Source organism: Globicephala melas, chromosome 11 (genome assembly GCF_963455315.2).
Source record: "Globicephala melas chromosome 11, mGloMel1.2, whole genome shotgun sequence".
NCBI lineage: Eukaryota > Metazoa > Chordata > Mammalia > Artiodactyla > Delphinidae > Globicephala > Globicephala melas.
Window position 1 is genome coordinate 51,409,535 of NC_083324.2, and position 27,606 is coordinate 51,437,140.

General features: G+C 47.4%; 1 protein-coding gene across 1 annotated transcript in view; it reads left to right on the forward strand.

Annotated features, from left to right (window-relative positions):
* The window catches only part of SUSD5 (sushi domain containing 5), a 36,926-nt gene extending 17,365 nt beyond the window's left edge, over positions 1-19,561 (forward strand). The window contains exons 4-5 of the mRNA XM_030830003.2: positions 6,028-6,216; positions 17,726-19,561. Of these exons, the coding sequence (XP_030685863.2) occupies positions 6,028-6,216; positions 17,726-19,020 (1,484 nt within the window). The 3' untranslated portion in view covers positions 19,021-19,561. The remainder of the gene's footprint in view (positions 1-6,027; positions 6,217-17,725) is intronic.
* The last annotated feature ends 8,045 nt before the right edge of the window (positions 19,562-27,606 follow it).

A 27,606-nucleotide genomic window follows, 5' to 3' on the forward strand; every position in this document is an offset into this window, starting at 1 on the left:
CTAAGATATGATATAAATGAACTAATTTACAAAAATAAAAACAGACTCACAGACTTAGGAAACAAACTTATGGTTACCAAACGGGAAGGGGGGTGGGCGAGGAATAAATTAGAGATTATTAGCATATACAAACTACCATATATAAAATAGCAGATAAAAACTACTACATATAGGGATTTCCCTGGTGGTCCAATGGTTAAGAATCCACCTTCCAATACAGGGGACTTGGGTTCGATCCCTGGTCAGGGAACTAAGACCCCCACATGCCGTGGGGCAACTAAGCCCGCACGCTGCACCTACTGAGCCCACGTGCTCTGGAGCCCGCACGCCACGACTAGAGAGAAGCCTACGCGCCACAATGAAAGATCCTGCATGCCGCAACTAAGGCCCAACACAACCAAATAAATAAATAAATATTTTTTAAAAACCTACTACATATAAAGTAGATAAACAACAAGGTCCTACTGTATATGTGTATGTGTGTGTGTGTGTGTGTGTGTGTGTGTGTGTGTGTGTGTATACATGAATCACTTTGCTGTACACCAGAAACTAACATAACACTGTAAAGCAACTATACTTCACCAAGGGAAATCTGTGTGCCAAAGGAAGGTTAAGAAGCCAAGAAGAGGCTCCTGGGGAGTGCACGTGAGGTCTGGTTCAGCAGACACCCAGGTGCAGTATCACCTCTAAAGGTTGCCTTTTTCCTGATGATGCTTCATTGCACCTAGCCCTGGGCTGCTGCTTCTCTTTGGCAAGACAGGAAGCATGAAGGGTGCTAACTCCAAAAATGGCAGACATGTGCCTCATAAAGAGCCCAGAAGGAAAACAGTCTGTGGAATGTTCAGGAAGCTGCCTCCTGTGTTTCTCTTTTGAAATAAAGTTCATCGTGAATGTAGACGTTTCTCTGTTTCCTTTCAGTATTTTTGTTTCACTGACAGTGAATTTCCAGCCCTGTGGTGACCTCACTTTAATAAGTGAAATTCTTTTTAACCAGCTGGATGCTGATGAAATGAGCTGCCTCCACTTGGGTTCTCTGGCTCTGCTTCTCTTGGCATCTTGTCTGTGGAGTCAACAGCGTGGGGTCTGGAGGCTTCAGGTCTCCTCTCACCTTCTCCCTGTAGCACCCAAGGCTCACTAAGGGTGTGCTTCTGTTTCTCCCCCTCTAAGCCAGGGCTGGCCTGGCTGCTCTCCCCGCCAGCCCACCTCACCTTCTTAGCACTGTATTTCACCTCCCCTGCATACGTTACTCCTACCTGTATCTCCCTTAAAAATAGAAATGGAATGATTCCCTTCCTTTATGTCTTCAAGAAGAGAGCTGAGGGTCTTCCCTGGTGGTCCAGTGGTTAAGACTACACACTTCCACTGCAGGGGGCATGGGTTCGATCCCTGGTCAGGGAACTAAGATCCCCCAAGCTGCAGTGTGGCCAAAAATTAAAAGAGAACTGAATGCTCACCTCTCAGGTGAGCAGGAATTTTTGAGAGTAGCCACCTCCCAGATCTGCTTGAGGAGGCGCTGTGCCTCAAGATCAGCTTTGGGGAAATTCCAGCAACGATGGGAGACTGGAACCAATGAACTGCAATGCTTTGAGCAGCTGATAGAACTTATCCAGTTCAGGGTCTCCCGAGGGAGTGTGGAAGAGTCTGCACTCATTACCATTGACCTGGCACTGGCCAATTTTTCATTTATTTGTCCAGGGTAATGCAAAGCAGGGCTCAGACTTGTGGGTGCTTCAGATAGATAGATAGATAGATAGATAGATAGATAGATAGATAGATAGATAGATAGATAGATAGATAGAGATAGATAGAGAGAGAGAGAGAGAGAGAGAGAGAGGACTCCTCTCCACCCTCAAAGAGTTGACGGTGTATAAGGACAAGTAAGAGATGAGTGAGTTTCCATGGCACAGAGGAGGAAGGTAATTAGGGAGACTTCCTGAGGCAGTGGCAGCTGAGGTGGAATTTGAAGGATTTTGTTCTGTGGGGATAATGGTTAGGGAAAGGAGAAGAGGACACTGCAGAGAAAATAGCTGGAGCACGGGCTACAAATCTGAGATACCAGTGGTTCTGGGGAGACTAGCTCTGGGTGAGCCCTTGTCCTAGTGCTTCAGAGAATGAGTTGGGTTTGGAACATCCCTGGGGGCTCGAGTGGCTGCTGGGCAGCCCAGATAATCCCACTGCAGTTATTCCCAACTTGATCTATAGATTCAATGCAATCTCAGTCATAATTCCAGCAAGTTATTTTGTGGATATGAACTAATTCTATAGTTTATATGGAGAGACAAAGACCCAGAATAGCTAACTCATAATTCAAGAAGAACAAAGTTGGAGGACTGACATGACACAACTTCAAGACTTACCTAGAGGGAGGGATAGATTGGGAGTTTGGGATCGACACGTACACGTATTTAAATTAGATAACCAACAAGGACCTACTGTGTAGCACAGGGAGGAACTCTGCTCAATAATCTGTAATAACCTAAATGGGAAAAAAATCTGAAAAGGAATAGATACATATGCATGTATAACTGAGTCACTTTGCTGTACACCTGAAACTAACACAACATTGTTAATTAACTATGCTCCAATATAAAATAAAATCTTTTTAAAATTAAATTTTAAAAGACATAAAGATGCAGAAATCAATACAGTGTGGTATTGGTGAAAGAACAGACAAATATCAATGGAATCGAGTAAAGAGCCCAGAAATAGACCCACATAAATATAGTTAACTGATCTTTGACAAGGGAGCAAAAGCAATACAATGGAGCAAAAATAGTTTTTTTAATATAGGTGCTGGGACAACTGAACATCCACATGCAAAAGAAAAGAATCTAGACACAGCCCTTACACCCCTCACAAAATTTAACTCAAAACGGATCACAGACCTAAATGTAAAATGCAAAACTACAAAAATCCTAGAAGATAATAGAGGTGAAAACCTAGATGACCTTGTTTATGGTGATGACTTTCTTGATACAACACCAAAGGCACAATACATGAAAGAAGTAATTGTTAAGCTGGACTTACTTAAGATTGAAAACATCTGCTCTGCAAAAGACAGTGTCAAGAGAATGAAAAGGCAAGCCCCGGACTGGTGAAAATATCTGCAAAAGACGTATCTACTAAAGGACTATTATTCAAAATATACAAAGAACTCTTGAAATTCAACATTAAGAAAATGAACAGCTCAATTTAAAAATAGGCAAAAGACCTGAACAGACACCTCACCAAAGAAGATACACAGATGGCAAGTAAGCATACGAAAAAATGCTCCACATCATATGTCATCAGGGAAACGCAAATTAAAACAACAATGAGGGACTTCCCTGGTGGTGCAGTGGTTAAGAATCTGCCTGCCAATGCCAGGGACACGGGTTCGAGCCCTGGTCCAGGAAGATCCCACATGCTGCAGAACAGCTAAGCCCGTGCGCCACAGCTACTGATCCTATGCTCTAGAGCCCGCAAGCCACAACTACTGAAGCCCGCACACCTAGAGCCCGTGCTCCACAACAAGAGAAACCACCGTAGTGAAAAGCCCGTGCACCGCAACGAAGAGTAACTTCTGCTCGCCGCAACTAGAGAAAACCCACGTGCAGCAACGAAGACACAGCACAGCCAAATTAATTAATTAATTTAAAACAAAAAACCAAAAAACAATGATTTACCACTACACATCTAGTAGAATGGCCAAAATCCAGAACACTGATGACACCAAATGCTGACAAGGATGTGGAACAGCAGGAACTCTCGTTCATTGCTGGTGGGAGTGCAAAATGGTACAGCCACTTTGGAACACAGTCTGGCAGTTTCTTACCAAACTAAACATACTTTTACCATGCGATCCAGCAATCACAGTTCTTGATATTTACCCAAATTAGCTGAAAACTTAAGTTCACACAAAAACCTGTACATGAATGTTTATTAGCAGCTTATTTTCCTAATTGCCAAAACTTGGAAGCAACCATGATGTCTTTCAGTAGGTGAATGGATAAATAAACTGTAGCACTTCCAGACAATAGAATATTATTCAGTGCTAAAAAGAAATAAGCTATCAAGCCTTGAAAACACATGGAGGAAACAAATGCTTATTACTAAGTGAAAGAAGCCAGTCTGAGAAGGCTATGTACTGTATGATTCCAGCTATATGACATTCTATAAAAAGCAAAACTATGGGACAGTAAAAGGATTAATGGTTGCCAGGAGTTAGAAGGAATGAATAAGTGTAGCACAAAGGATTTTTAGGGCAGTGAGACTATTTTGTATGATACTACAATGGCGGATGTATGTAATTATATATTCAAAACCCATAGATTGGGTTTATACAATCAAAACCCATAGACTGTAGAACATGAAGAGTGAACCCAAATGTAAACTGTGGCCTTTGAGAGATAATGACATGTCAATGTAGGCTCATGGATTGTAACAAATGTACCACTGTGGTACAGGATAGTGAGAAGGCTGTGCCTGGGTAGACACGGGAACATAGGAAATCTCTGTACCTTCCACTCAATTCTTCTGTGAACCTGAACCTGCTCCAAAACTTAGTTTATGAGTTTTTTAAAAAGCAGGCACTCGGTAATAAATATGATATAATCCTCTTTACGTTAACACACACACACAATATCATATATTATCGCTTATATGTGGAATCTAGAGAAATGGAAGAGATGAACTTATTTGCAAAGCAAAAACAGAGTCACAGATGTAGAGAACAAACTTACGGTTACCAAGTGGGGAAGAAGAGGGTGGGATAAGTTGGGAGATTGGGATTGACATATATACACTACTATGTATAAAATAGATAACTAATGAGAACCTACTGTAAGCACAGGGAACTCTACTGAATGCTCTGTGGTGACCTAAATGGGAAAGAAATCTAAAAAAGAGTGGATATATGTATATGTATGACCGATTCACCTTTCTGTACAGCAAGAAACTAACACATCATTGTAAAGCAACTCTACTCCAATAAAAAATAACACACACACAGCTACATATGTAGTATACCTATGTGCATCTCCATCAGTATTTATTTGTAAATACCAAACCGGTAACAGTGTTACCATCAGGGTCGAGGTTGGGGGAGGGGAGAGGCATCCTCTACTCTACAGTCTGTAATTTTTCAGCATTTCACAAAGAGTACCACTTGCTGCTGGGCAGTGTCTCTGGGTCCGCCTTTCAAGGAGACATTAGAGGATAATATTGCCTGGCCATTTAAATACAAAGTTGTGGGACTTCCCTGGTGGTCCAGTGGTTAAGAATCCATCTTCCAATGCAGGGGACGTGGGTTCGATCCCTGGTCGGGGAACTAAGATCCCACATGCCGCAGGGCAACTAAGCCTGTGGGCCACAGCTAGAGAGCCTGTGTGCCGCAACTACTGAGCCCACACGCTCTGGAGCCCACATGCCACAACTAGAGAGAAACCCGAGCGCTGCAACGAAGGCCAATGCAGCTAAATAAATAAATAAATCTTTTTAAAAAAAATAAATAAAAACACAAAGTTGTAGCACTTTGTAGCACTTTTATTCATTCAACAAGTATTTTTTGAGTGCTTCATCTGCGCCAGGCATTCTGCCAGGTTCTGGGGATGCCAGGGTGAAGGAGATCTCAGTTTAAGGTGCAGGCAACACCCATGGGGGAGAGGGGGTTGCTTTTTGTTTTTCCTCTTCTATTGTTCCGTTCCTTTTGGATTAACCCAATATTTTATATTATTCCATTATACTTCCTCTACTGGCTTCTTTTTTTTCAGTATTTATTTACTTGGCTACAGCCGGTCTTAGTTGCAGCATGCAGGATCTTTGCAGTGCGTGGGCTCTAGAGCGCATGGGCTTAGTTGCCCCAAAACATGTGTGATGTTAGTTCCCCGACCAGGGATCGAAACCACGTCCCCTGAATTGGAAGGCGTATCTTAACCATTGGACCACCAGGGAAGTCTCAAGGGGTTGTTTTTTAAGTTTGTTTTTTCCTCCCAGGCTGAAAAAGTTCTGCAGAGTTTGGGAAAACTTATTGTGATTCCTTGTCCTCAGAGAAGCCGTGTGGAGACCCACCTTCCTTCCCACACACCATCCTGCAGGGCCACACGGGCTTGGAGATGGGGGATGAGCTGCTGTACCTTTGTGCCCCCGGCCACGTGACGGGCCGGCGCGAAACAGCCTTCACCTTGCTGTGCAACAGCTGCGGGGAGTGGTATGGCCTGGTCCAGGCCTGCGGGAAAGGTAAGCAGGAAAATAACTCCAGGACAGCTGTATGGACCGCTCCTCCTGATGGGAATTTTCTGCTGCTGCCCTGCTGTCTTGCTCTACTCCTTGGGCTGCCCCGTGAGTCTAAATAAAATTATAGCTGAGGTTAAAAAGACTCCTGTTGGGCATTTAGCTCCCGAAACTTGATCTGATTCCCCCAGATGTCCCCATTCCATCATCATCGTATGCCTGGGGGCGAGGCTTCTGCATCCCACCCCTGCCCAGCCCCCTTGGGAATTCTCCCAATGGCAGAAATCACTCTCTCCTATGACTCCTACACCATGGACCTCATGCCAGACCCTGAATTGTTCCCTGACCTCACAGGGTTCCTTTCTCCCCAAGACTCCTTCAGAGCCCACCTTCCTGATCCCCCATGACCTCTGGGTCCCAAGTGGAGGTTGCCGCTATAGAGGGGGATAACTCCAGCACCACAACGTTACTGAATTTATAGGACGGTTGGTCCCCAGAATGTCCGGCAGATCCTATGGGAGAACCATGATGAGACTAGGGTGCTGTCTTGTCTGTGAGCTTCATCCATGTTGTTGCCTGAGCTGCGGTTTTTTGGGTTCATTGCAGTTTACTATCTATAGTGTGAATACACCACCCATTAGTTCTGCTGGTGGTCATTTGGCTTGTTCTCGTGTTGTGACTGTCGAAAATTTACGCTGCGGTGATCGTTCTCCTCCACATCGTTCGTTTCACATGTGAACACATTTCTTTTGGTTCCTGGCAGTGGAGTTGCTGCCCATGGGGTAGGTGTGTGTCCAGCTTACGTGGAGAGTTTTCTAAAGTGTTTTGACCAGTTTACTCTCCCACCAGCTGTGTATAAGAGCTCTGTTCCAGCATCCTCACCAACCTTCAGGATTGTGAGACTTTTTATCTTTTCACCAATCTGGTGACTACTCCATGGTGACCTGTAAAACCCATGTCTCTACCCAAGCACTTATCTAATCAAATGCTATTAGCATTTACTCAGTAAGTGTCTGTCCAAGATTTTTGCCCATTTCTCTAATTGATTTATTTACGTTAATGTTGGATTTCTTTTTTACGAAAACTTTCTTAATGTGTTGAAATTTTCTCTCTCATTCTGTGGCTTATTTTTTCCTCTTGGAGTGTTTTTTGATGAATAGTGAGATTTTGTTGTCTCAAACTCTCTGTGCACAATTAAAAATGTGTTTTCTTGTTATTGATAGACTGACACGTTAGTAAAAATGCAATAAAAATGAGTTAGCATAAAACTAAAGGAAAGATATTCTAGATATAAATAAAAATTTTCCTTAAATAGACATAAAATTCCCCTGTCAAATTGTTACAAAAGCTTCTAAAAACTTCCTACTTGCTTGTCACATACTAATAACAAAGTTACAGAGTGGGACAAGTCCCTGAAACACAATTTGAGCCATTTTCTAGAACTTTCCTCTGTTGCTGCCGCTTTGCGGCAGGCAGGAGCTGCTGCCAGTTCCGATGGATTCACCTGTCTGAGAAAAGAGGCATAAGACCTGACTTCCTGCTTGTTGCATGTGTCGCCTCAAAGCAGACCCAGGCTCACCCTGAGGTGTCAGTGGGCTGGCTGTGTTTCTGGCGAGGCACCGAGGCTTCACCATCCCACGAGGCACGTCCACCACTCAAAGGGGTTGTTTACTGGCCCCAGTAGAATGAGAACTAAATGAAGGTTTTGTGTGTCTGAAATGGTGTTTACTTTCTCACCGCAAAGCAGAGTCATTGGAGCTTTCAGCTGCTGGGCAGGAATTCTGGTTTCTACACTTAGCTGAATATACAGACCGTTATAGTTTTCATTACTCTATAGATTTAACGTTTAAAGTATCTGTGTTATTATAAATGTGTGTGTGTGTGTTACAAGAATATTGTCACCAGGTGTTTGATTCCACCTTACATGTATTTTTCCAGTGAACACCAACTTGTTTTGATTAAGGAACTGCTTCAGTTGGAGAAAAGTCATCTTGAGAGGGTGGGCCGAACGAGGGTTTTGGAGTTGGACCCATCTTGGTTTGGACAACAACATTCCTTCTACGGCCTATTGGCCATTCATTCATTCACTCTGTCCCCCTCCCTTCATCTGGCAGGGTCCCAGGTACTGTGTAATCAACGTTGAGCAAAACTGTCCCAACCCTAAAGGAAACTAGTAAACTGAATACCTTAGGAGAGACAGAGAAGCAGTAGATGATGAGGTAAAAGGGAAAGCTGGAAAACGAGGTGTCCCAGGTGAAATTTTAAAGGAAGTGTGTGTTCCCAGGTGGGAAAAGTGCTCAAAGGCTGCACAGGTCCAGTCAATGGAAGCTAAAAAGTGTGCACTGGTTTCACAGCCTACGAAGGTTCTGGTAGCCTCATGTTTTCAGTGTGTAGCTGGGGAGTGGGATGCACCTGGGCGGAACTGCAGCGAGCACAGGAATGAGCTGGAGCTTAGGAGCTCAGGGCTACTAGGAAGACTGTTTCACTCGAATTTGTCACTGTTTGGGCATCTTGAAGACTGGCTAGATGACTTGGGTTAGATTCTCTAAAAGCGGAGCCTGTTCAGATGTGCATGGCTTGTTGGGGGAGAAAGGGAATAAGGGAGGCAGGGAAGGTGAGAGGGAGGAGTTAAGGATGTGGCCTCAGCTGGATCATTGCTTTGCCTGATCCCTTGGGGAGCTGGGGAGCATGAATTGCACCACAGGGTTGGTCCCACTTGGAAGCAAGGGGACCGGCCTGAGTTCCTCCATATTAGTCTGTCGTTGGCTGCAGGCTGCTGTGCACGGAGGGCAAGGCGGGTTGCAACTGCCCTAACTGAGGCTCCCATTCCTCCAAGGGCAGTCCTCCAGAGGAGTGGCAGCTGTGAACCCTCAGCTGCCGTCGCTCACAGCTGCTGGCGGATGGGTGCACTGGTCTGGGAAAGGGGACATGAGCACCAACAGCATCCACTACAGTGGAGAACTTAGTTGCTTATTAAAGCATCAGTTCAGGACAGCAGTGGTTTAAAGAAAAATTAGTAAAGTGGGGACTGCCTGAATGAGCATGATGAAATTTAAACTTTGAATGGTAAGCGGGCATGAATGCACAGGGGCACGCCCACCTGGGTGGTCAGTGAGTGGCCAGTGCAGGAGGGTGCCTCAGGCACACACTGCCCACCCAGGTTGTATGTTCACCTTGACCTTATGGTCCAGCCTCAAGTGGTGCTGGTGAAATCTCTCACTTAGCACAGGGACTTTAGCCTTGACCATCAACCTGAATGGGTGGGGACTTCTTAAACTGCCATTTTCTCCCCTCTGCGTGTTGGTATTTCTCTAGCTTTGGTTCCTAGAGTCCAGGTCTGGGTCTGGCCATTTTATTTTCCATTCTCCTACCTGAATCCACAGTTGGTTTCCATTCCCAGTTGCGTAGCACGAAATGTTTGTCATACCTCTCTAATGTTCTTGGTATCCAATTATGGTTAGTTGTTGCCCTAATTATAGAAAAGTCCTGGTGCTTTGCTCCTTACACACGTGCACAGATTTCCATGCTATATTTGGTTTTCTTTGGGCTTCTTATTATACCAAGTCCCATATCTTCAAGGCCATATCCATCTCTGGCCACTTGTACCCTAGATAGTCTCTGACCTCCCAGCACTCCGAGTGGCCACCCCTGGCCACGTGATCATGGTGCCACACGTGCTTCCCTGGGCACACTGACCATTCCCCTACTTGCTGTCCTGGGGGCTCACTGCCTTCAACAGCTCTGCCCTCTCCTGACTCAGCACCCAGTGGTCCTATGGCCTCTACCCTGGTCTGCAATTACCCCAGGAAGGGAGAGACTCATAGACCCTTGCTCTCTGATTTGCCCCTTGATCCTCCTTTAAAACTTGCCCTGGGGACTTCCCTGGCAGTCCAGTGGTTAAGATTCTGAGCTTCGACTGCAGGGGGCACAGGTTCAATCCCTGGTCAGGGAATTAACATCCCACATGCCACATGGCGTGGCCAAAAAAAAGACAACTTGCCCTGACAAAGGGTATCTGCTAAGACAGGCTCTGAAAAGCCTTTAAGATTTTCCACTCCAAGCTCCATGGTTCTGTTTGTGCTTTCTGTAGTATCAGGAAAGTGAGTGACACCAAGCTTGAACTCACTCTACCAGCCCTGCCACCTCTGAGTCCAACAACACATGGACAGCTACTCCTTTTCCCTTCCCTGGTCTGTTGCAGCTATGGAAACAAGACCCATTCCCCATTTGGGCACTGAGAAAAGAGCTGTCGTAAACCATGCCAAACCTGTTCCATGTCATCTCTGTTTTGGGAGTTGTTTTTTGTTCTTGTTTTGTTTTTTTAAACAACTTTCCTGAGGTTTAGTTTGCATACAATAAACAGTAACCATTTAAAATATAAAAGTCTCTGAGTTGTCACAGATCTGTACACCCATGAAACCACCACCAGAACCAAAATACAGAACATTTTCATCTTCCCCAAGTCTCCTCATGTTCCTTTCTGTAAGAGGAGTTTTATACACTTTATTTCATTTCATCTTCACAAGTCTGAAAGTAGAAATGGCCAGCTCCAATTGATAGATGGGAAAACTGAGGGACAGAGAGGTTCAGTAACTTCCTGCGTCAGGCAGCCAGAAAGAAGCAGAGCCAAGGGACTTCCCTGGTGGCGCAGCGGTTAAGAATCTGCCTGCCAATGCAGGGGACACGGGTTCGAGCCCTGGTCCAGGAAGATCCCACATGCCGCAGAGCAACTAAGCCTGTGCGCCACAACTACTGAGCCTGCGCTCTAGAGCCCGCAAGCCACAACTACTGAGCCCGCATGCCACATCTACTAAAGCCCGCGCACCTAGAGCCTGTGCTCCACAACAAGAGAAGCCACCGCAATGAGAAGCCTGCGCACCACAGCAAAGAGTAGCCCCCGCTCACTTCAACTAGAGAAAGCCCGCGCACAGCAACAAAGACTCAAGGCAGCCAAAAATAAAAAAAGCATTATTAAAAAAAAAAAAAAAAGCAGAGCCAAGATTAAAACCAGGCATGTCTCATTCCAACATCTTTATGATGGCTGTGTGCTTCTCCAGGGGCCTCTAAAAAGCATCAGGGCTTGCTTTGTAAACTAGCTGTTCCCTCACTAAGTTCCTTTGCTATTTTCCCTCATTTCTAAAGCCCATCTTTTGTTTTCTTAAATTAACTTCCATTTCTGTTTTTCTCCATCTTCTAGACTTCCTTCATAGAGTAAAAGCCAGAGACTGGACTGAATTTAGAATCTCTTTGTCAATATTGCCATATTTGTTCAGAGGTTCATTGAACCAGTGGTTATTTCTGGCTTGTCTGGTTGTCTTTTTCAAAATTACTATTTTTAAAGGCTGTGTAGCCAAGACCAGAGGGAAAAAGAAGGCATGCGTGGGCTTCCATAAATGCAACAACATGAAAAATGGCAGCCCTGGGAGAGCCCAGGGTTCTGGGCCCCGGCCTGTATACTTCTGCCCCTGATAAAGGCACGACCTGGGCGACTCTTTTCTTTTTACTCCTGATTTCTATTGATGTGTAGTCTTTGGTTTTCCTAAAGTAACAATTAAATCTAAACACACAGGGAATGACTTGGTTTTTGCCAAGAGAGCCCATGGAGTTTACATTTCCTGGATCCGTTGGTCTAAATCAGGAGGCCCAGTGTTGTGCCAGCCCAGCTTTCAGGAGAGCATGGGGGAGGGGAGGGCTGGAGGGTTGGTTAAGGAGAGCGCAGACTCAGGGGAGCAGAGGGAGGGGAGAGAAATTACACCTCAGCAGGCAAAGGGCTGATGTTCCCCACCTTGAGGCAGAGTGTAATTTGGGGTTGACATTCAGTGAGCAACAAACTTTACTGTGACTCAAGAAGGGAAAAACAGGCTTGGGATATTTTGTCATGAGTAGACTCTTTGTAAACAGTTGGTGTCTGTGTCTTCATTTGAGGTTTTGGTGAAACTGTGACACAGTGAGAGCCTGTTTCTGAGCCAGACCTTGACCTGAGAACCTGGGCAGACAGGAAGAGCTTGGCTCTGGGCCCTGGGCTGCCATCCAGGAATGCTCTAGGCTCAGGGAGCTCTGAAGGCAGAACCTCCAGACGGACAGGCAGACACACACACACACACACCTCAGACTGGCCATAAGGGTCCTGGTCAAGGCAGGCCCACCAGGCAAGAGTGGGCTGACCTATCCCAAATCCCCAGCTCTAACATTATACGCTAGGCCAGTATCTCCTGCACAAGAAGGTAGGGGGGAGGAGAAAATGGCTCACGTCCTGCCCATATTCCAGGTGCCTTTTGACTTCTGAAGCTCATGGGCTGGGTTACATGGGAGAAGGAATTTAGCCCACATTGATTATGCTCAGTACTAGGACTAAGAGGTTGTTTACCATTCTTTGCTAGTGTCATGCACCAAATAATGCCCTGGCTGACGGACTTCCAGACTGAAACAAGCTTGATCAAAACGGGCTTCCATCACTCACTTGTTTACCTCTTCATTCACGCGGTTATTCATTCAACAAATATTTCCAGAGTGTCTACTATGTGCCAAGCACCACGCTGAGTGCTGGGGACACAAAGGCAGAGAGGACTTGTCCACACACCAGAAGACAGAACTATCACAAATACCCTGAGAGGATGACCAATATGGAGTCCCAAACAAACACTTCCCAACACAGACGGTCCTCAACCTCAGACACACGTCAGAACCAATTGGCAAAATGCCCAAATAGCACTTGGTGCTCAAAAGAGAAGCTTGCCGGGTGCACACCAGTGAACTTACCTCGGTCTCGGAGCTCGTCAGCTCTTCCAGAGGCATCTTTCCATTCCACCAAGGGAAAGCGTACGCTGGCAGCCAGTGCCAAGCTGGGAAGACACAGGGAGAATCCCCGAAACAAATAGTTTCGACAGCTGCTATGAACGTCCCCCCAAACCCCCTCTCAGGGCCAGCGAGTCACGAGCAACTAGCTCCTTGCAGCCATCCCGGCGAGTCTTCATGGTGGCGGCTCTGGTCGGGAAAACCCCGGGAGCCAGATATCGCGAGAGCCCAGCCTCAGGTTGGGCGCCAAATACTTAACCTAAAGTGGGTCCAGCTGCTCGCCGCTCAAAAGCCAATAAAGAGGCAAGGTTGACGGAAAGGAAAGTTTGCTTTATTTCAAAGGCCGGCAACCGAGAGGGGAGGCCAGTCTCCTGTCCAAAGACCGACTCCCCCCACTGACAATCAGTGGGCAAGAGCTTTTATAGGCAGAGGGTGGGGACTACATGCAGGAACAGCACAGTCAGCTCTGACCGTCATCTTGAAATTGGTCAGGCGGTGGTCTGATCACCATCATCTTGATTGTTTTAGGTTCAGTTAATCTTCAGTTCCAGGGTCGGTTTGTTCCCATTTCTTTGAGGCCAGTTCTCAGAATTGTGGCAGCTTATGTCATGGCTACAGCCTGGTCACCATATAGTTAACTTCTTCCACCTGCTGGGGGTTTTAGTATCTACAAAGTAGCCTTCATCGAGTCATAGTAGTAACATCAAAGATCACAAATATAATAATGAAAAGTAAAATGAATGGGCTTAACTTTTAGGAGCAGATCAGAAAGGATTTTTAAATGTGTTTATAACTCTGCAAGTCATTAAATAAGCAAGATAAGGAGACTTATTAGAAATAAACCAAATGCCCACTAATCCAGTTTCAGAGCCCAGGAACACACCACACCTCAGCATTCCATCCAGACCTTGGTGCTGGAGATCTTTGCATTTTGCCCTTTTTAAGGTGCAGAGTGAAGTAGGGGGAAACTCCTGAGCTTTGTTTCCACCTGCAGAATACGTCTGACTCCAAATGTGGTGAGGTGGGGGGCAGTGGAGGGGGATCCCTCACACCAACAACCAATTTTGCAAATCTCTGGACACCAGCTGGGCGTCCTACAGTTCAATTCCATTCTAACATTACCTACCTGGAGTTAGTGCAGAACCCATGGATTACGGGCTCAGTCCCACAAGACTGCCTCTGCTTTACATGCCAATCACAAATCCAGATCACCTGGACTTGTGACCAACTGGCTATAAATTGGGGGTTTTTACGACCCCCTCCTCAGGTTTGACAATTTACTAGAACAGCTCACAGAACTCAGGAAAGGACTTTACTTATAGTTACCAGTTTATTATAAAGGATATTACAAGGATACAGGTTGAATAACCAGATGAAGAGGTACATAGGACAAGGTCTGGAAAGATCCCGAGGACGGGAGCTTCTGTCCCTTGAACCTGGGGTGTATTCCTCCCCAGCACGTTGGACACATTCACCAACCTGGAAGTTCTTGAAGCCCTGTAGTTTAAGGGTTTTTATAGAGGTTTCATTATGTAGGTATGGTTGGTTACATCATTGGCCTTGGCGATCAGCTCAATCTCCAGCCCCTCTCCCTAGGTGGGGGTGGGGCTGAAAGGTCCAACCCTCTAATCACGTGGTTGGTTCCTCTGACAACCAGCCCCCAACCTGAAGCTCTCTAGGGGCCCACAGAGTCACCTCATTAACATAACTCAGGTATGGTCAAAGAAACTTGTTATGCATAACAAAAAATATTCCTGTCACCCCCATCACGCAGGAAATTCCAAGGGTTTTAGGAGCTCTGTGCCAGGAACCAAAGACCAAATATGTACGTTATTATATCACAAGAGCCTAAGAAAACTTTCTATTTAATAATTGTGTCTTGGGGCTTCCCTGGTGGCGCAGTGGTTGAGAGTCCGCCTGCCGATGCAGGGGACACGGGTTCGTGCCCCGGTCCGGGAAGATCCCACATGCCGCGGAGCGGCTGGGCCCGTGAGCCATGGCCGCTGAGCCTGCGCGTCCGGAGCCTGTGCTCCACAACGGGAGAGGCCACAACAGGGAGAGGCCCGCGTACCACAAAAAAAAAAAAAAAAAAAAAAATTGTGTCTTGGACTTCCCTGGTGGCGCAGTGGTTAAGAATCTGCCTGCCAATGCAGGGGACACAGGTTTGAGACCTGGTCCGGGAAGATCCCAAATGCCGCAGAGCAACAAAGCCTGTGCGCCACAACTACTGAACCTGAGCTTTGCCGCAACTACTGAAGCCCGTGCTCTCTAGAGCCCGTGCTCTGCAACGAGAAGCCACCGCAATGAGAAGCTCACACACCGCAACGAAGAGTAGCCCCTGCTCACCGCAACTTGAGAAAGCCCACGCGCAGCAACGAAGACCCATTGTAGCCAAAAAAATTAAAAATAAATTTAAAATAAAATAATTGTGTCTTGTAGTAGGATGTAACTTTCAAAGACCATTGAGAGGGGCAAGCTCAGCGGGCTGCTCTCTTCTGAGGACACAGCTACTTGAGACCTTCCTAACCAGCATGGTTCCTACCTCACCAAGCTGTCCTTACATTCGGGGCTCCTGCCTGTGGGGCCCGTCTTCCTTCTCACTCAGCTGGATTCAGGATACTTCACAGCACATCTCACAACTCAGAAGTCTTACAAAGAGCAAATCAGAGTTTCAAAAGATACTTTTTTATTTAATTAAAACATACATTCAATGATATCACTTATATGTGGAATCTAAAAAATAAAACAAACTAGTGAATAAAACAAAAAAGAAGCCGACTCACAGGTATCAAGAATAAACTAGTGGTTACCAGTGGGGAGAGGGAAGGGGGAGGGGCAACATAGGGGTAGAAGATAAAAATAAAAGGGTTATTATGAGATTATATGGAATCGTGTGTGAAACTGTTGAAAATTGTAAACCACTATAGAATTTAAAGATCTTTCATTCAATTTTTAGAAAGTTTGAAAAAACATACATATAAATCATAAGGGAACAGATTAATAAATTATCAAAAAATAAAGAAATTTGGCCACCACGCAGGTCAAGAAGTAGAATGCTGCCAGTACCCCCAAAAGAATGTGCTCTTTTGTGCTCGGCTTCTTTCGCACAATTTTATGGCTGTGAGATTCCATGTCGTGGGAAGCAGGGGTTGGTTCATTTTTATTGATGTCCAGATTTTCATTGTATGAATGTACAACAGTGTATGTGTCATTTCTGCAATTAATGGCCATTTGAAGTGTATCTAGTTTCTGGTTATTATAAACATGCTCGTGCATGTCTTTTGGTGACCGTGTCCACACGTTACTGTTGGGTACATACTTAGGAGTGGAATTGCTGTGCTTTGCATCCTTGTTTACACTAGGAATTTTCGGTCTGTTTAATTTTAGCCATTCTGGTGCTATGTAAATGACATTTCATTATGGCTGTAATTAGCATTTCTCTGTTACTAATGAGGTTGAGCCTCTTTACATGTGTTAAATGACTATTTAGATATCCTTTTTGTGATGTTCTGATTCAAGTATCTTGCCAACTTTTCTATGGTTTGTCTGCCTATTTATTTATTTATTTATTTTAAACTTATTGATTTATTTTTGGCTGCGTTGGGTCTCCGTTGCTGCGCGCGGGCTTTCTCTAGTTGTGGAGAGCAGGGGCTACTCCTCGTTGCAGTGCGCGGTCTTCTCATTGAGGTGGCTTCTCCTTGAGGTGGCTTCTCTTGTTGTGGAGCATGGTCTCTAGGTACACAGACTTCAGTAGTTGTGGCATGCGGACTCAGTATTTGTGGCTCACGGGTTTAGTTGCTCCACGGCATGTGGGATCTTTCCAGACCAGGGATCGAACCCGTGTCCCCTGAATTGGCAAGTAGATTCTTAACCACTATGCCACCAGGGAAGTCCCTGCCTATTTATTATTGATTTGTAGGAGTTCTTTATAAATTCTGGAACCCTTTGAAGGCTATATGTGTTGCAATTATCTTCAACTCTGTGGCTTGCATTTTAACTCTCTTCATGGTGGCTTTTGATGAACAGAAGTTCTTAAAGTTAATGTAATTCCATTGTCTGTCTTTGCCCCAATACCACACACAGTCTTAAAAAGTACTCCAGTTTTATAGTTAATCTTGAAATCTTGTAGTTTGCATGCTCCAGCTTTTCTTTTTCCTTGTCTATTCTTGGCCCTCTGCATTTCCATAAATTTTAGCATCAGCTTGTCAATGTCTGAGATATTTATTAGGATTGTATTAAATCTACATAGATCAATTTGGGCAGTATTGACAGCTTAACAATTACACTTCCATTGTACTAACATAGGATAGCCTTCACTACTTAAGTCTTCTTTAATTTTGCTCAGAAATACTTTGTACCATTCTATGTAGAAATCTTACCCATCTTTTGTTAGATTTATTCCTAGGAGTCTGGGGTTTTTTTATGCTATGGCAAATGGTATCTTTTAAATTTTTTGTTTTCTGTTTATTGCTGGTATATAGAGATAAAGTTGATGTTTTATGTTGACTGTAGACCCAGTTTCCTTGATAAACTTGCCTGTTAATTTGTTTAACACTTTGTATATAGGTTCTTTGGGTTTATCTGTGATACAGTCATAGCATCTGAGAATAACAGTTTTATTTCATTTGTTCTAGTCCTCATGCTTTTGGTTTCCCTTTCTGTGTTCCACGCTGGCTCTGTGACCTCGGACTTAATGAGGCTTTTCCCTCTTTCCTTCCAGATGAGGGTGAGGTACATATTGACTATGAAGATAATTTTCCTGATGACAGATCTGTGTCATTCAGAGAGCTCATGGAGGATTCCCGGACAGAGGCAGAAGAGGACAGGGGTCAGGGAGAAGCCTCTGAGGAGGCTCCAGAGCAGGACCATCTGGTCTCTATTTCTGTGGGGAAAGAAGACACAGCCCAGGATACAGCTTTTGCGCCAACCACAGGTTTGCCCAGCACTGGGAGCGGTGTCCCCACAGACCTGCCAGGATCCCGACAAAACCAGAAGTACATGTTCTGGTTTCCTGATGAGACCTTCCACAAGCCTGAGTTGGAAAAGGAGATGGACGAGGACACCAAAAAGCAGTTTCCTGCTGGAGACAACCACAGTGGCACCACATCGGTCCCAGGTGAGCCAGAAACTAGGGTCATCTACAGCAGCACTGATGGTCCCTTGGGGCCATTTGTGGGCAGGAATGACAGCAAGGCAGGTGACCCAATGGTGAGCAGCAGCGATGAGTCCTGGTTAGATGGCTACCCTGTGACCGATGGGGCTTGGAGGAAGACAGAGGCAGAAGAGGAGGAAGAGAAGGACGAGGGCAATCGATCAGTAGGGCTGGAAGAAACCGTCCTAGTTACACCCAATCAGCCTGCTCTTGTGGAAGTTAAGAAGCCCAGGAGTACCACCCTCACACTCAATGAGGACACAACCAACCGTTCAGTTCTTCCAACTCAAACTCTAGATGTAGAAGCTTTGGCTCTCAGACCCATGAGTGTGTCTGAAACTGAGAGTCCCAGCAAGGGGGATGGTGACTTGACCAGGGACCAGTCAACTGTTCCTTGGAGATATGCCACAGAGAAGCCTCCCATGTCCACCCTACCCTATGAGCTCACCAGCTCTATCCTGGAGACGGTGACAACCGCCATCCACAAGACGTCGAACCTCATTCCCTCAACTGTCACGGCGGCCACCCGGACTCCAGTGGAAATCACTGCCCCTGAGGTCCAGGATACCTTTCCATACCTGCTGTCTGAGGACTTCCTGGGACAGGAAGTCCCCGGCCCAGGTGCAAGCGAGGAGCTTCTTCCAACCTTGGAGTCCTGCGTAGGGGATAAGTGTCGCAGCCTCAGCAGAGGCCCCATCATTGCCACCATTGTCACGGTCCTGTGCCTGCTGCTGTTCCTGGCAGGCATGGGGGCCTTGTGGGGTTACCGCAGGTGCCGGCACAAGAGCTCCGTGTACAAGCTGAATGTTGGCCAGCGGCAGGTTGGTCACTACCACCAGCAGATTGAGATGGAGAAGGTCTAGCCACCTTGGGGGGCTCGCCCGAAGCCCCTTGGGAGGAAGATAAACTGTGACATATCACATTGAGAAACCCTGACAATTCACTAGCGCACGAAACAAGTGGAGTAGGGCTCATCTTCTTTTTCTCAGGTCTTTGTTTTCTAGGCTGAGAAGCATCTCTGGAGGCACCTGGCAGGGCAGGGAGGCTTTGGTGGCATCTTCACACACCTCAGCATCCCCTTGACCATCTGCCCTGGAACCTGTTGCACTAATCCCAGACCTGTGCTTCCTAATTCCAGTGAGAGGTCAAAACTCACCTCTTCATCATACAGTTGTCTTTTCTTTTTTTTTTAAGAAAGAAAATGACTGAGATTGCAACATGAAATTTTCGAAATAGATGTGATGTACAAAGCATTTGAGAGCGGTGTTATTTCGGATATAGATATTTAATTGCTGGGAGTGGGATATGGAAGAATAGTGGGTTATTTCCTTTTAATGCTGTGACGTTGCTGAGGGCATATGAGCCAAGAACCAGGACATAGTCTAGAAGCGTTGAGATTTTTTAAAAATTGTTTGTTGAAATTGGAAAGAATTTATGACAGATGTTTGGTTGGGTGGGGAGGGGAGGAGTGGTGGGACACACATCCACCCTGTTCCCTCCATCCTGTGGGACAGCCCATCGTTTTTTTAAAAAACAAGATTTGTTTTGTACCGGTAAGCACCATTTCCTCTCAGAAGCAGTGGCCTGGTTGTCCTTGACCAGTCTGTGCCTAGGAATGTCTTAGAGTTTTTGCCAGGACTAACAAAACTCAGTCCTCGGTTTCCTTTCTCAGGATTAACCATTCCTCTGAACTCCAGGAAGAGAGAATGAGCTAGGAGGAAAAAAATGTTTCAAGAGGGCCAAGGGCTAGGATATCAAGCATGGGTACCTACCTGATAGAGAAGCAGAGGAATTGAAAAGGAATATGAAATGACCTGTGACAATCTGTACCTTACCCTGTTGTGGCGATTTTGAGCCCTCTAGAAACAGCCTGAGTGCAGGATGGACTCCGCATGGCTGCTGTGCACCCAGTTCACGGCATCTCGATCATCTTATGGTGACTCAGCACATCTCGCTTATGATGACAGAGCATGCGCCTCAGACCAGTGGCATCGACATCACCTGGGAACTTGCTAGAGGTGCAAATTCTCTGGTTCCACCCCAGATGAAGTGGAGACCCTGGGGGTGGGGCCCAGCTATATGTGCTTTAACCAGCCCTCCAGGTGATTCTGATGCACGCTCAAGACTGAACCACAGGCTTACAAGCACATAAATTTTGAGCTTTGAGGCCAGCTGAGGCTCTGGAGGCACCGATGAGGAACACCTGAGGTCTGTCTTGCACGGAGGTCAGGCATCGCTGTGCCCCTGGATAGCATTTGAGGCTGCCAAAACATCACTTCCAACTCAAAAATAGGTAATATTAATACAAATGTATTAATAAATTTATCACAAATAAATAATACATGCAAATGTATTATTTGATAGAACTGAAAAATAAACCCAACACATCAGTTTTTAAGTTTTTATTGATTTGGTGTCATCTAAATTAATGTTATAGGATCTAATAATGCACGTAGAAACGGAATGCTTAAAAACACTGTAAACCAGGCTTCCCTGGTGGTGCAGTGGTTGAGAGTCCGCCTGCCGATGCAGGGGACACGGGTTCGTGCCCCGGTCCAGGAAGATCCCACATGCTGCGGAGCGGCTGGGCCCGTGAGCCATGGCCGCTGAGCCTGCGCGTCCGGAGCCTGTGCTCCGCGATGGGAGAGGCCACAACAGTGAGAGGCCCGTGTACCGCAAAAAACACACACAAAAAAAAACAAAAATAAAAAACACTGTAAACCTAAATTGTATGTCATCATGTGTGTTTTGAGACTGGTAAATGTTTACTGCTCACAAAAATTTGGGGGTGGGGATCCATTAACACAAAGCTTCTGACATTTTTTAAATAAATAATTATTTCCCCAAACAGTTACTTAGTGTATTTTATATCTGCGTTACATCACAGTGGTTTTTTATAAAGGATTCCCTAGTAGTCTTGAAAGTAATGTCTTAATACTTGTTGGATCTAAGACCACCCTTTCTAAGCCTAACTCTCAGCCATGTGACCTCCCACAGCAGGATTCTGGGGAGTCTGCAGAGCTCCTGCCCCCTCCCTCCTCCTTCCATCTTCCTCACCCCAACCAGAGACCATGCCTCTCACTACAACAAAAAGCCCAGGGCCTTGCTACTCAAAGTGTGGTTCCCAGGCCAGCAGCACAGACACCACTTAGGAGCTTGTTAGAAATGCAGCATCTCAAGCCCCTCCCCAGACCTGCTGACTCAGACTCTGTGTTTAACAAGATGCTCAGGTGATGGGTGTGTGCAGTCAAGTTTGAGAAGCACTGGCCTAAGAGACCAGAACCAATGGCCTCCCTTCTCCTAACTGATGGGACAGTCAAAGGAATCAATAGAGAGAGTTAGGGGTAGGTGGTCAGGAAAGCCTGGGGAGGGTTAAGAGAACCATCAAGGTGTGGTGGAGGGCTGTTAGAGGCCCAGATGAGAGCTTCAGCAACAGAAAAGCCCCCGAGGGACAAGGGCTCTGGCCTCAAGAAGAATACAGCCCCTGTCCAGCCGTGGCCCGGAGAGGCAGGCTTTTTAAAGACCTGGACCTCTTCTCTCAGCCTGCAGTCCCTTGCCAAGTCCCAGCTGCGGTCAGCGGCAGTCGAGGGTGAGGGAGCCCAGGCAATGTCTACCCAGGGGCACAGGGCAAGGTGGGCAACAGATCTGGAGGTGTGAGTGGAGTAACCCAGCTCAGAGACCATCAGCACCACTCCCATCTGCCTCACGTCCCTCTTCACCTCTGCGAACACCGGGTATGACCCCTCCCAAGCCACCCAATGTAGTGGACACTGTTGGTGCCCACCCAGATCCCCTTCACTGGGCAGGTGAACCCTCCTCCTCCTGCCCTGTTGGCTGCTAAAATGCTCATAAATGCATACGTGTACCCTTCTCACCCAGAGAACTGTCCTCAGACTAATGGGAGTTCCCTCACCCAGGAATTAGCCCCTCACACCCCTCCACCCATGCGGCAGCCTGCACGTAGCCAGTGAGTTATGGACACGAGCACACAGAAGGCCGGCCTCCTTGCCTCAAGGTGGGAGAGCTCCCATGGGATCATGCTGAGGCTGGTCTCCAACGAGACCACACCCTTTCCAGCTCCTTCCTGCTTCCCTTCTCCTGAGAGCACCCCATCACTCGCACAAGGCTTTGCTTCAAGGGATCAGGACTTAAGACGTCCATTGATGGGCAAACTCTTACTGCCTACACCGCCACTCCTGCTCCGTCCAAACTTTTCCACTGTATCCTCCAGAATTCCCGGGCTGACATCAACAGAATCCGTGTCCTCCACCACCTCTTCCAATAGCCGATGTGTGTGAACTCTCTGGCCCATAGGTCTAGTTTTGCCCTGGCTGGTTCCTCACTCTTTCCACCTGCCTCCTTCTACACTTTTCTTTCTCCTTGCTGGTCCTTGGGCGATAGGCCTGGAGCACAGTAGCTATTGGCTGTCATGCCTGGAGGCTTTTGGTCCTCATTAAACAGTAAATACTTTATCACTTCTCAGACCTTGGCAGCCAGGGACCAGCTCATCAGATCCAAAGCAAGCCCTGGATTCCCAGTGTTTTCCTAGTGAGATCCCAGTTCTCTGAAAGAGAGTCTTCCTGGGGAGAGGAATGAGCCTGCATCTCCTGAAGGCTCTGGGCCCACCCATGGCTGGTGAGGACTCCCCCTCTGCGTGACAGCCAACAGTCCTTGGGGTGAGGGCTCTGCTTCACTAGATGCACATCAGAAACCTCACAGACCTGAGAAAACAGCTCATGACAACACGCGTCCTAGAATGTCTGGGTCCGGTTAAGACAGCCCCACCACCAGACTGAGAAAGAAAGCAGTAAAGAACAAGCAAAGGGGCTTCCCTGGTGGCGCAGTGGTTGAGAGTCCGCCTGCCGATGCAGGGGACACGGGTTCATGCCCCGATCCGGGAAGATCCCACATGCCGCGGAGCGGCTGGGCCTGTGAGCCATGGCTGCTAAGCCTGCGAGTCCGGAGCACGGGAGAGGCCACAACAGTGAGAAGCCCGCGTACTGCAAAAAAAAAGAACAAGCAAAGTAAGGGACTTCCCTGCTGGTCCAGTGGTTAAGACCCCACGCTTCCACTGCAGGGGGCACGGGTTGGATCCCTGGTCAGGGAACTAAGATCCCACATGCTGTGCGGTCAAAAAAAAAAAAAGCAGCAGCAAAGTAAAACATTTAATGTGATTCTAATTTCCCACAGAGTGAAATTGTACCCACTGCCCTGACCCAAGGAGAGGAGGTGGAAAAGATATCGGCAACAACCTTTGTAGTGTGGCCTGCTGACCACGACCCTAAAGTGGGCCCATCTTGTTTCTGTGGGTACAGTTAAGAAATTGCTTCATTTCTTCCCACTCTTTTTCTTGCAAAAGGAGGCACCATTAATCTTACGCTATCAGCTCCAAGAGGATGGCCAGTCGACTCACTCATTCAACAAGCCACCAAGGCCAGATTTGAGGTGGGGCGCAGTTTAGGCCTAGGATATGCTCACTGTGCCCACCTCCGAGAGAGAACATCCTGCTACTGCACATTCCACGGCTGCTCCTGACTTGTTTCTGGGGTAGGAGTGGGTCAGTGAAGGCGAGGCTGGGCCATCCTGGTGAATTCCCTCTCAGGGAGATGCCCCGGGGACGGGCTGCAGGCACAGGAAGTCCTATGCACAAAACCTTTGGCTGGGGCTGACTTAAGGTCCCTTCCCTTCCCGCCCCGCTCCTTGTATATAGTTTAAACTCTCCACACTAGGTCATTCAAGCCTGGAGTCACCAGAAAAAAGAAGTTGCTGTTTGGGAGATGGCAGATGGTCAAGAGTTCGGACAGCTGCGATGAAGGATTAGTTGTGGGTTTTTCTCAGAGCCTCGCTACAAACTGTGCTGCCGTTCCATGTGCAAACACTATTAAATGAGAATGTTTTCTCTGGCTCCGATCCACCTTCTCCCCACAGTTTAAGTATTGAATTTTTTTAAAAAAAACTGAAGTAGTTTAGGTTTACATCTCACATTTAAAACTTAAAAACGTTATTTCCATCGATGTTGGCAGAAACGGGCCACTGTTGATTCCACCAGCAGTCATGATAAACTCTTGCCCACTGACAATCTAACAAATCATTTTCTGTTTGCCACTGAGTTTGGTTCAATAAAATTTTTGTGCTCTTAACATTCCCTTAGTAAGAACTCCTAAAAGCAACGTTTCCGAAGGCGGCATTTGTGGGCAACGGACACAGTGGTTCTGGATCCCAGAGGTGAGTAAAACAGGTTAGTGGCAGTAATTAGAAAGCCTCAAACTCAGAAAAATATTAGTACATTGAATAGCGTGGTATGTGCAACATTTCGGTCCATTAGTGGCTTTTAAACCTTTATGTACACACAAACCTGCCCCCAGCCCTTCCCTGCTAAGGTAAAGTGTGAACATTAACAGAGGCGCAGGGGGTGCCTTTAGACCCTCCCCAGTGTAGGCCCCTGCCTGGGCTGCCCGAGAGGCACTGGGGCTGGAGAGAACCCCCTGCCCCATGGTGGGCAGCCTCCCTGGGTGGAAACCTAACAGTACCCGTGGGGCTGCGTGCAGGTGGGTCAGAGGACAAGCAAGGCATCCTAGTCTCGGTCTGGAAGCTCCCACAAAGCTTACAAATGTGTTTTGTTTTGTTTTTCAAAAGACCCACGACGTCTCAATCCAGGATTCTTCTAGGTTCTTCCAAGAAAACCCGCTCAGGGAGGTACTGGGCTGAGGTCGCTGAATGCAGCCTGCGAGCTGGGGATTTTTCATGGTGGGTTTGGAAGAATCGCCCCACTTTTTTTTTTTTTTTCATTTAATTGGTTTGGCTTCTTTCGAAGTAAAAACTTAGTAATTTGGTTCCACAGACTTCAAGCAAAGCAAAGTGCTGACAGTGTTGATCCTACTGTCCCCAGGGTTTATTTCCCAGGGGACACTGCTAGGATGGGGGTGGAGGCGCTCTCAGTCCCCAGTGAAAAGAGGCCAACCTCAGGCAGTGAAGGAGAACCTCTGCCCACCACCAGGCAACCCCGTGGGGAACATCCTCACCCACAGAAAGCTCTCCTGGGCTCCAAGAAGGAGGACCAGAGGGAAGCTCTGTGGGCACAGAGAGGTGGACAGGGTCAGGCCTCCTTGCATGTCCTCGTACAGCCGGGAAGAGCCGCAGCCTGGAGCTTCAAAGAGGCTCAGGTGTGTGCGGGTCCAGAGCCTCCACTGATGGGGTCCTGGGGCAGGGCACCCACGCACGGGCCCCGCCTGCCTTGCAGTCCCGCCCTGGGACCCACTCCCCACTGGATCCCTGACTTAGGCTCTGCTAATGACCTCACCTGAGAAAACGCTCCAATTCTATTTGCAGCCTGAACCTGGCATCCCAGCCTCAGACAGCTGCTTGGCACCGAATGCCTTACTTACCCACCCAGCCATCTTCCCCATCTCAGGAAATGGCAACTCCATCCTTTCCGTGCTTCCGGCCCAAAACCTCGAGGTCACCTCGAGCCTCTCTCTTTTTTCCTCTTACGCTCTACGGCCAATCTGTTAGCAAATCCTATTGGCCCCACTTTCAAAAAAATCCACAATCTGACCACTCCTCACCATGTCTCTCCTGCTACCGCCCGGGGACAAGCCCGCATCCCCCTTGCCTGGATTTTTGCAGCCATCCCCTAATTGGTATTCCTGCTTCTACCCTTGCTCGCTTCCAGGTTTCTCACAGGATGGCAGCTGGCGTGCTCCCTGTAAAACGCAAGTCAGCCCAGGCTCCGCTCTGCTCCACAGCTCCCACCCCACTCAGGGCAGAAGCCAGTGGCCTTACACTGGCCGGCAAGGCTGAGCCATCCACCCTCCCACCCACACACTTATCCTCACCTCCTTCCATTCTGCCCCTGGCCCACGCCTCCCCTGGGCCTCCTTACTGTCCCCGGACCACACAAGCGCATCCCTACTGTCGGGCACTGCACACGCTGCCCCCTCTGGCCTGGAATGCTCTGCCCTGAGACCCACTTCCCTAGGTCTCTGCTCTGCTGTCACCTTGCTGAGGCTTTCCCTGACCACGCTATTTAAAACTGCAGCCTTGGAACTTCCCTGGTGGTCCAGTGGTTAAGACTCCATGCTTCCACTGCAGGGGGCCCGGGTTTGATCCCTGGTCTGGGAACTATGATCCCACATGCGCCAAAAAATTCAAAAAACAAAACAAAAACTGAAGCATCTCCAGGCCTCCTTACCGCCTTCCCTGCTTAATTTTTCTCCATAGCAATGATCACCCTCTGATGCCTTGTACATATTTATTTTTGTTTATCTGTTGTCTGTCTTTCCCTGAGGAATGTAGGCTCCATGAGGGCAGGGACTTTTTTTTTTTCTGTTTTTCTGTGCAGTATCTCCAGTGCCCAGGTCAAAGCCTAGCACGTAGTAGGTGCTCAGTAAATATTTGTTGAAACAGTGAATGAAACTAGCTTCCCTCTGCTTCCTTCCATTCCCAACTCTGAGACTAATGGCTGAGCACTGTCCTCAGATGGGATCTACCAACCACTGTAAGACTTTGGACAGGTGAAAGTGTTGGGCAAAAGCCACATTTCTGTACTCGACCCTGTCTACCCAACTTCTTTTTCAATGGGCGCCAGAAAAAATGCTGGTCAGACCGTGTACAGACCATCATGAGAAGTTTAGCCTTTGTCCTCACCATCTTTGCTGGATCAGGGGATGGGGAGAAACAAAACCAAAATGTGGAAAAGCAGAAAGGCTAGAGTAGGTTTTTATAATTACCACCTTTTAGGAGTATTTTTCTTATTTAAAAAATAATACTGATTTTCTGGGAAAAGAAAAAAACTATCCATGGAAAAGTGTCCTTCTAACCAAAATGGTGAGAAGGCAGGTATAAAAATGGAGAAGGCAGGTGTGAGGATGGGGGGCAGGTGTGAAGATGGGGAGACAGGTGTGAAGAGGGGGAGACAGGTGTGAAGGGGGCAGGTGTGAAGATGGGAAGCAGGTGTGAAGAGGGGGGGCAGGTGTGAAGATGGGGAGACAGGTGTGAAGAGGGGGAGACAGATGTGAAGAGGGGGAGACAGGTGTGAAGGGGGGCAGGTGTGAAGATGGGAAGCAGGTGTGAAGGGGGGCAGGTGTGAAGATGGGAAGCAGGTGTGAAGGGGGCAGGTGTGAAGATGGGGGGCAAGTGTGGGGGGGTAGGTTGAAGCTGGGGAGGCAGGTGTGAAGGGGGCAGGTGTGAAGATGGGGGCAGCTGTGAAGATGTGGAGGCAGGTGTGAAGGGGGGCAGGTGTGAAGATGGGGGCAAGTGTGGGGGGCAGGTGTGAAGCTGGGGAGGCAGGTGTGAAGGGGCAGATGTGAAGATGGGGAGGCAGGTGTGAAGGGGGCAGGTGTGAAGATGGGGGGCAGGTGTGAAGAGCAGGGGCAGGTGTGAAGGGGGGGCAGGTGTGGACACGTGGAAACCAGGCTCAGCCCTGGTTAGCTGTAGTGAGAGATGGGGGC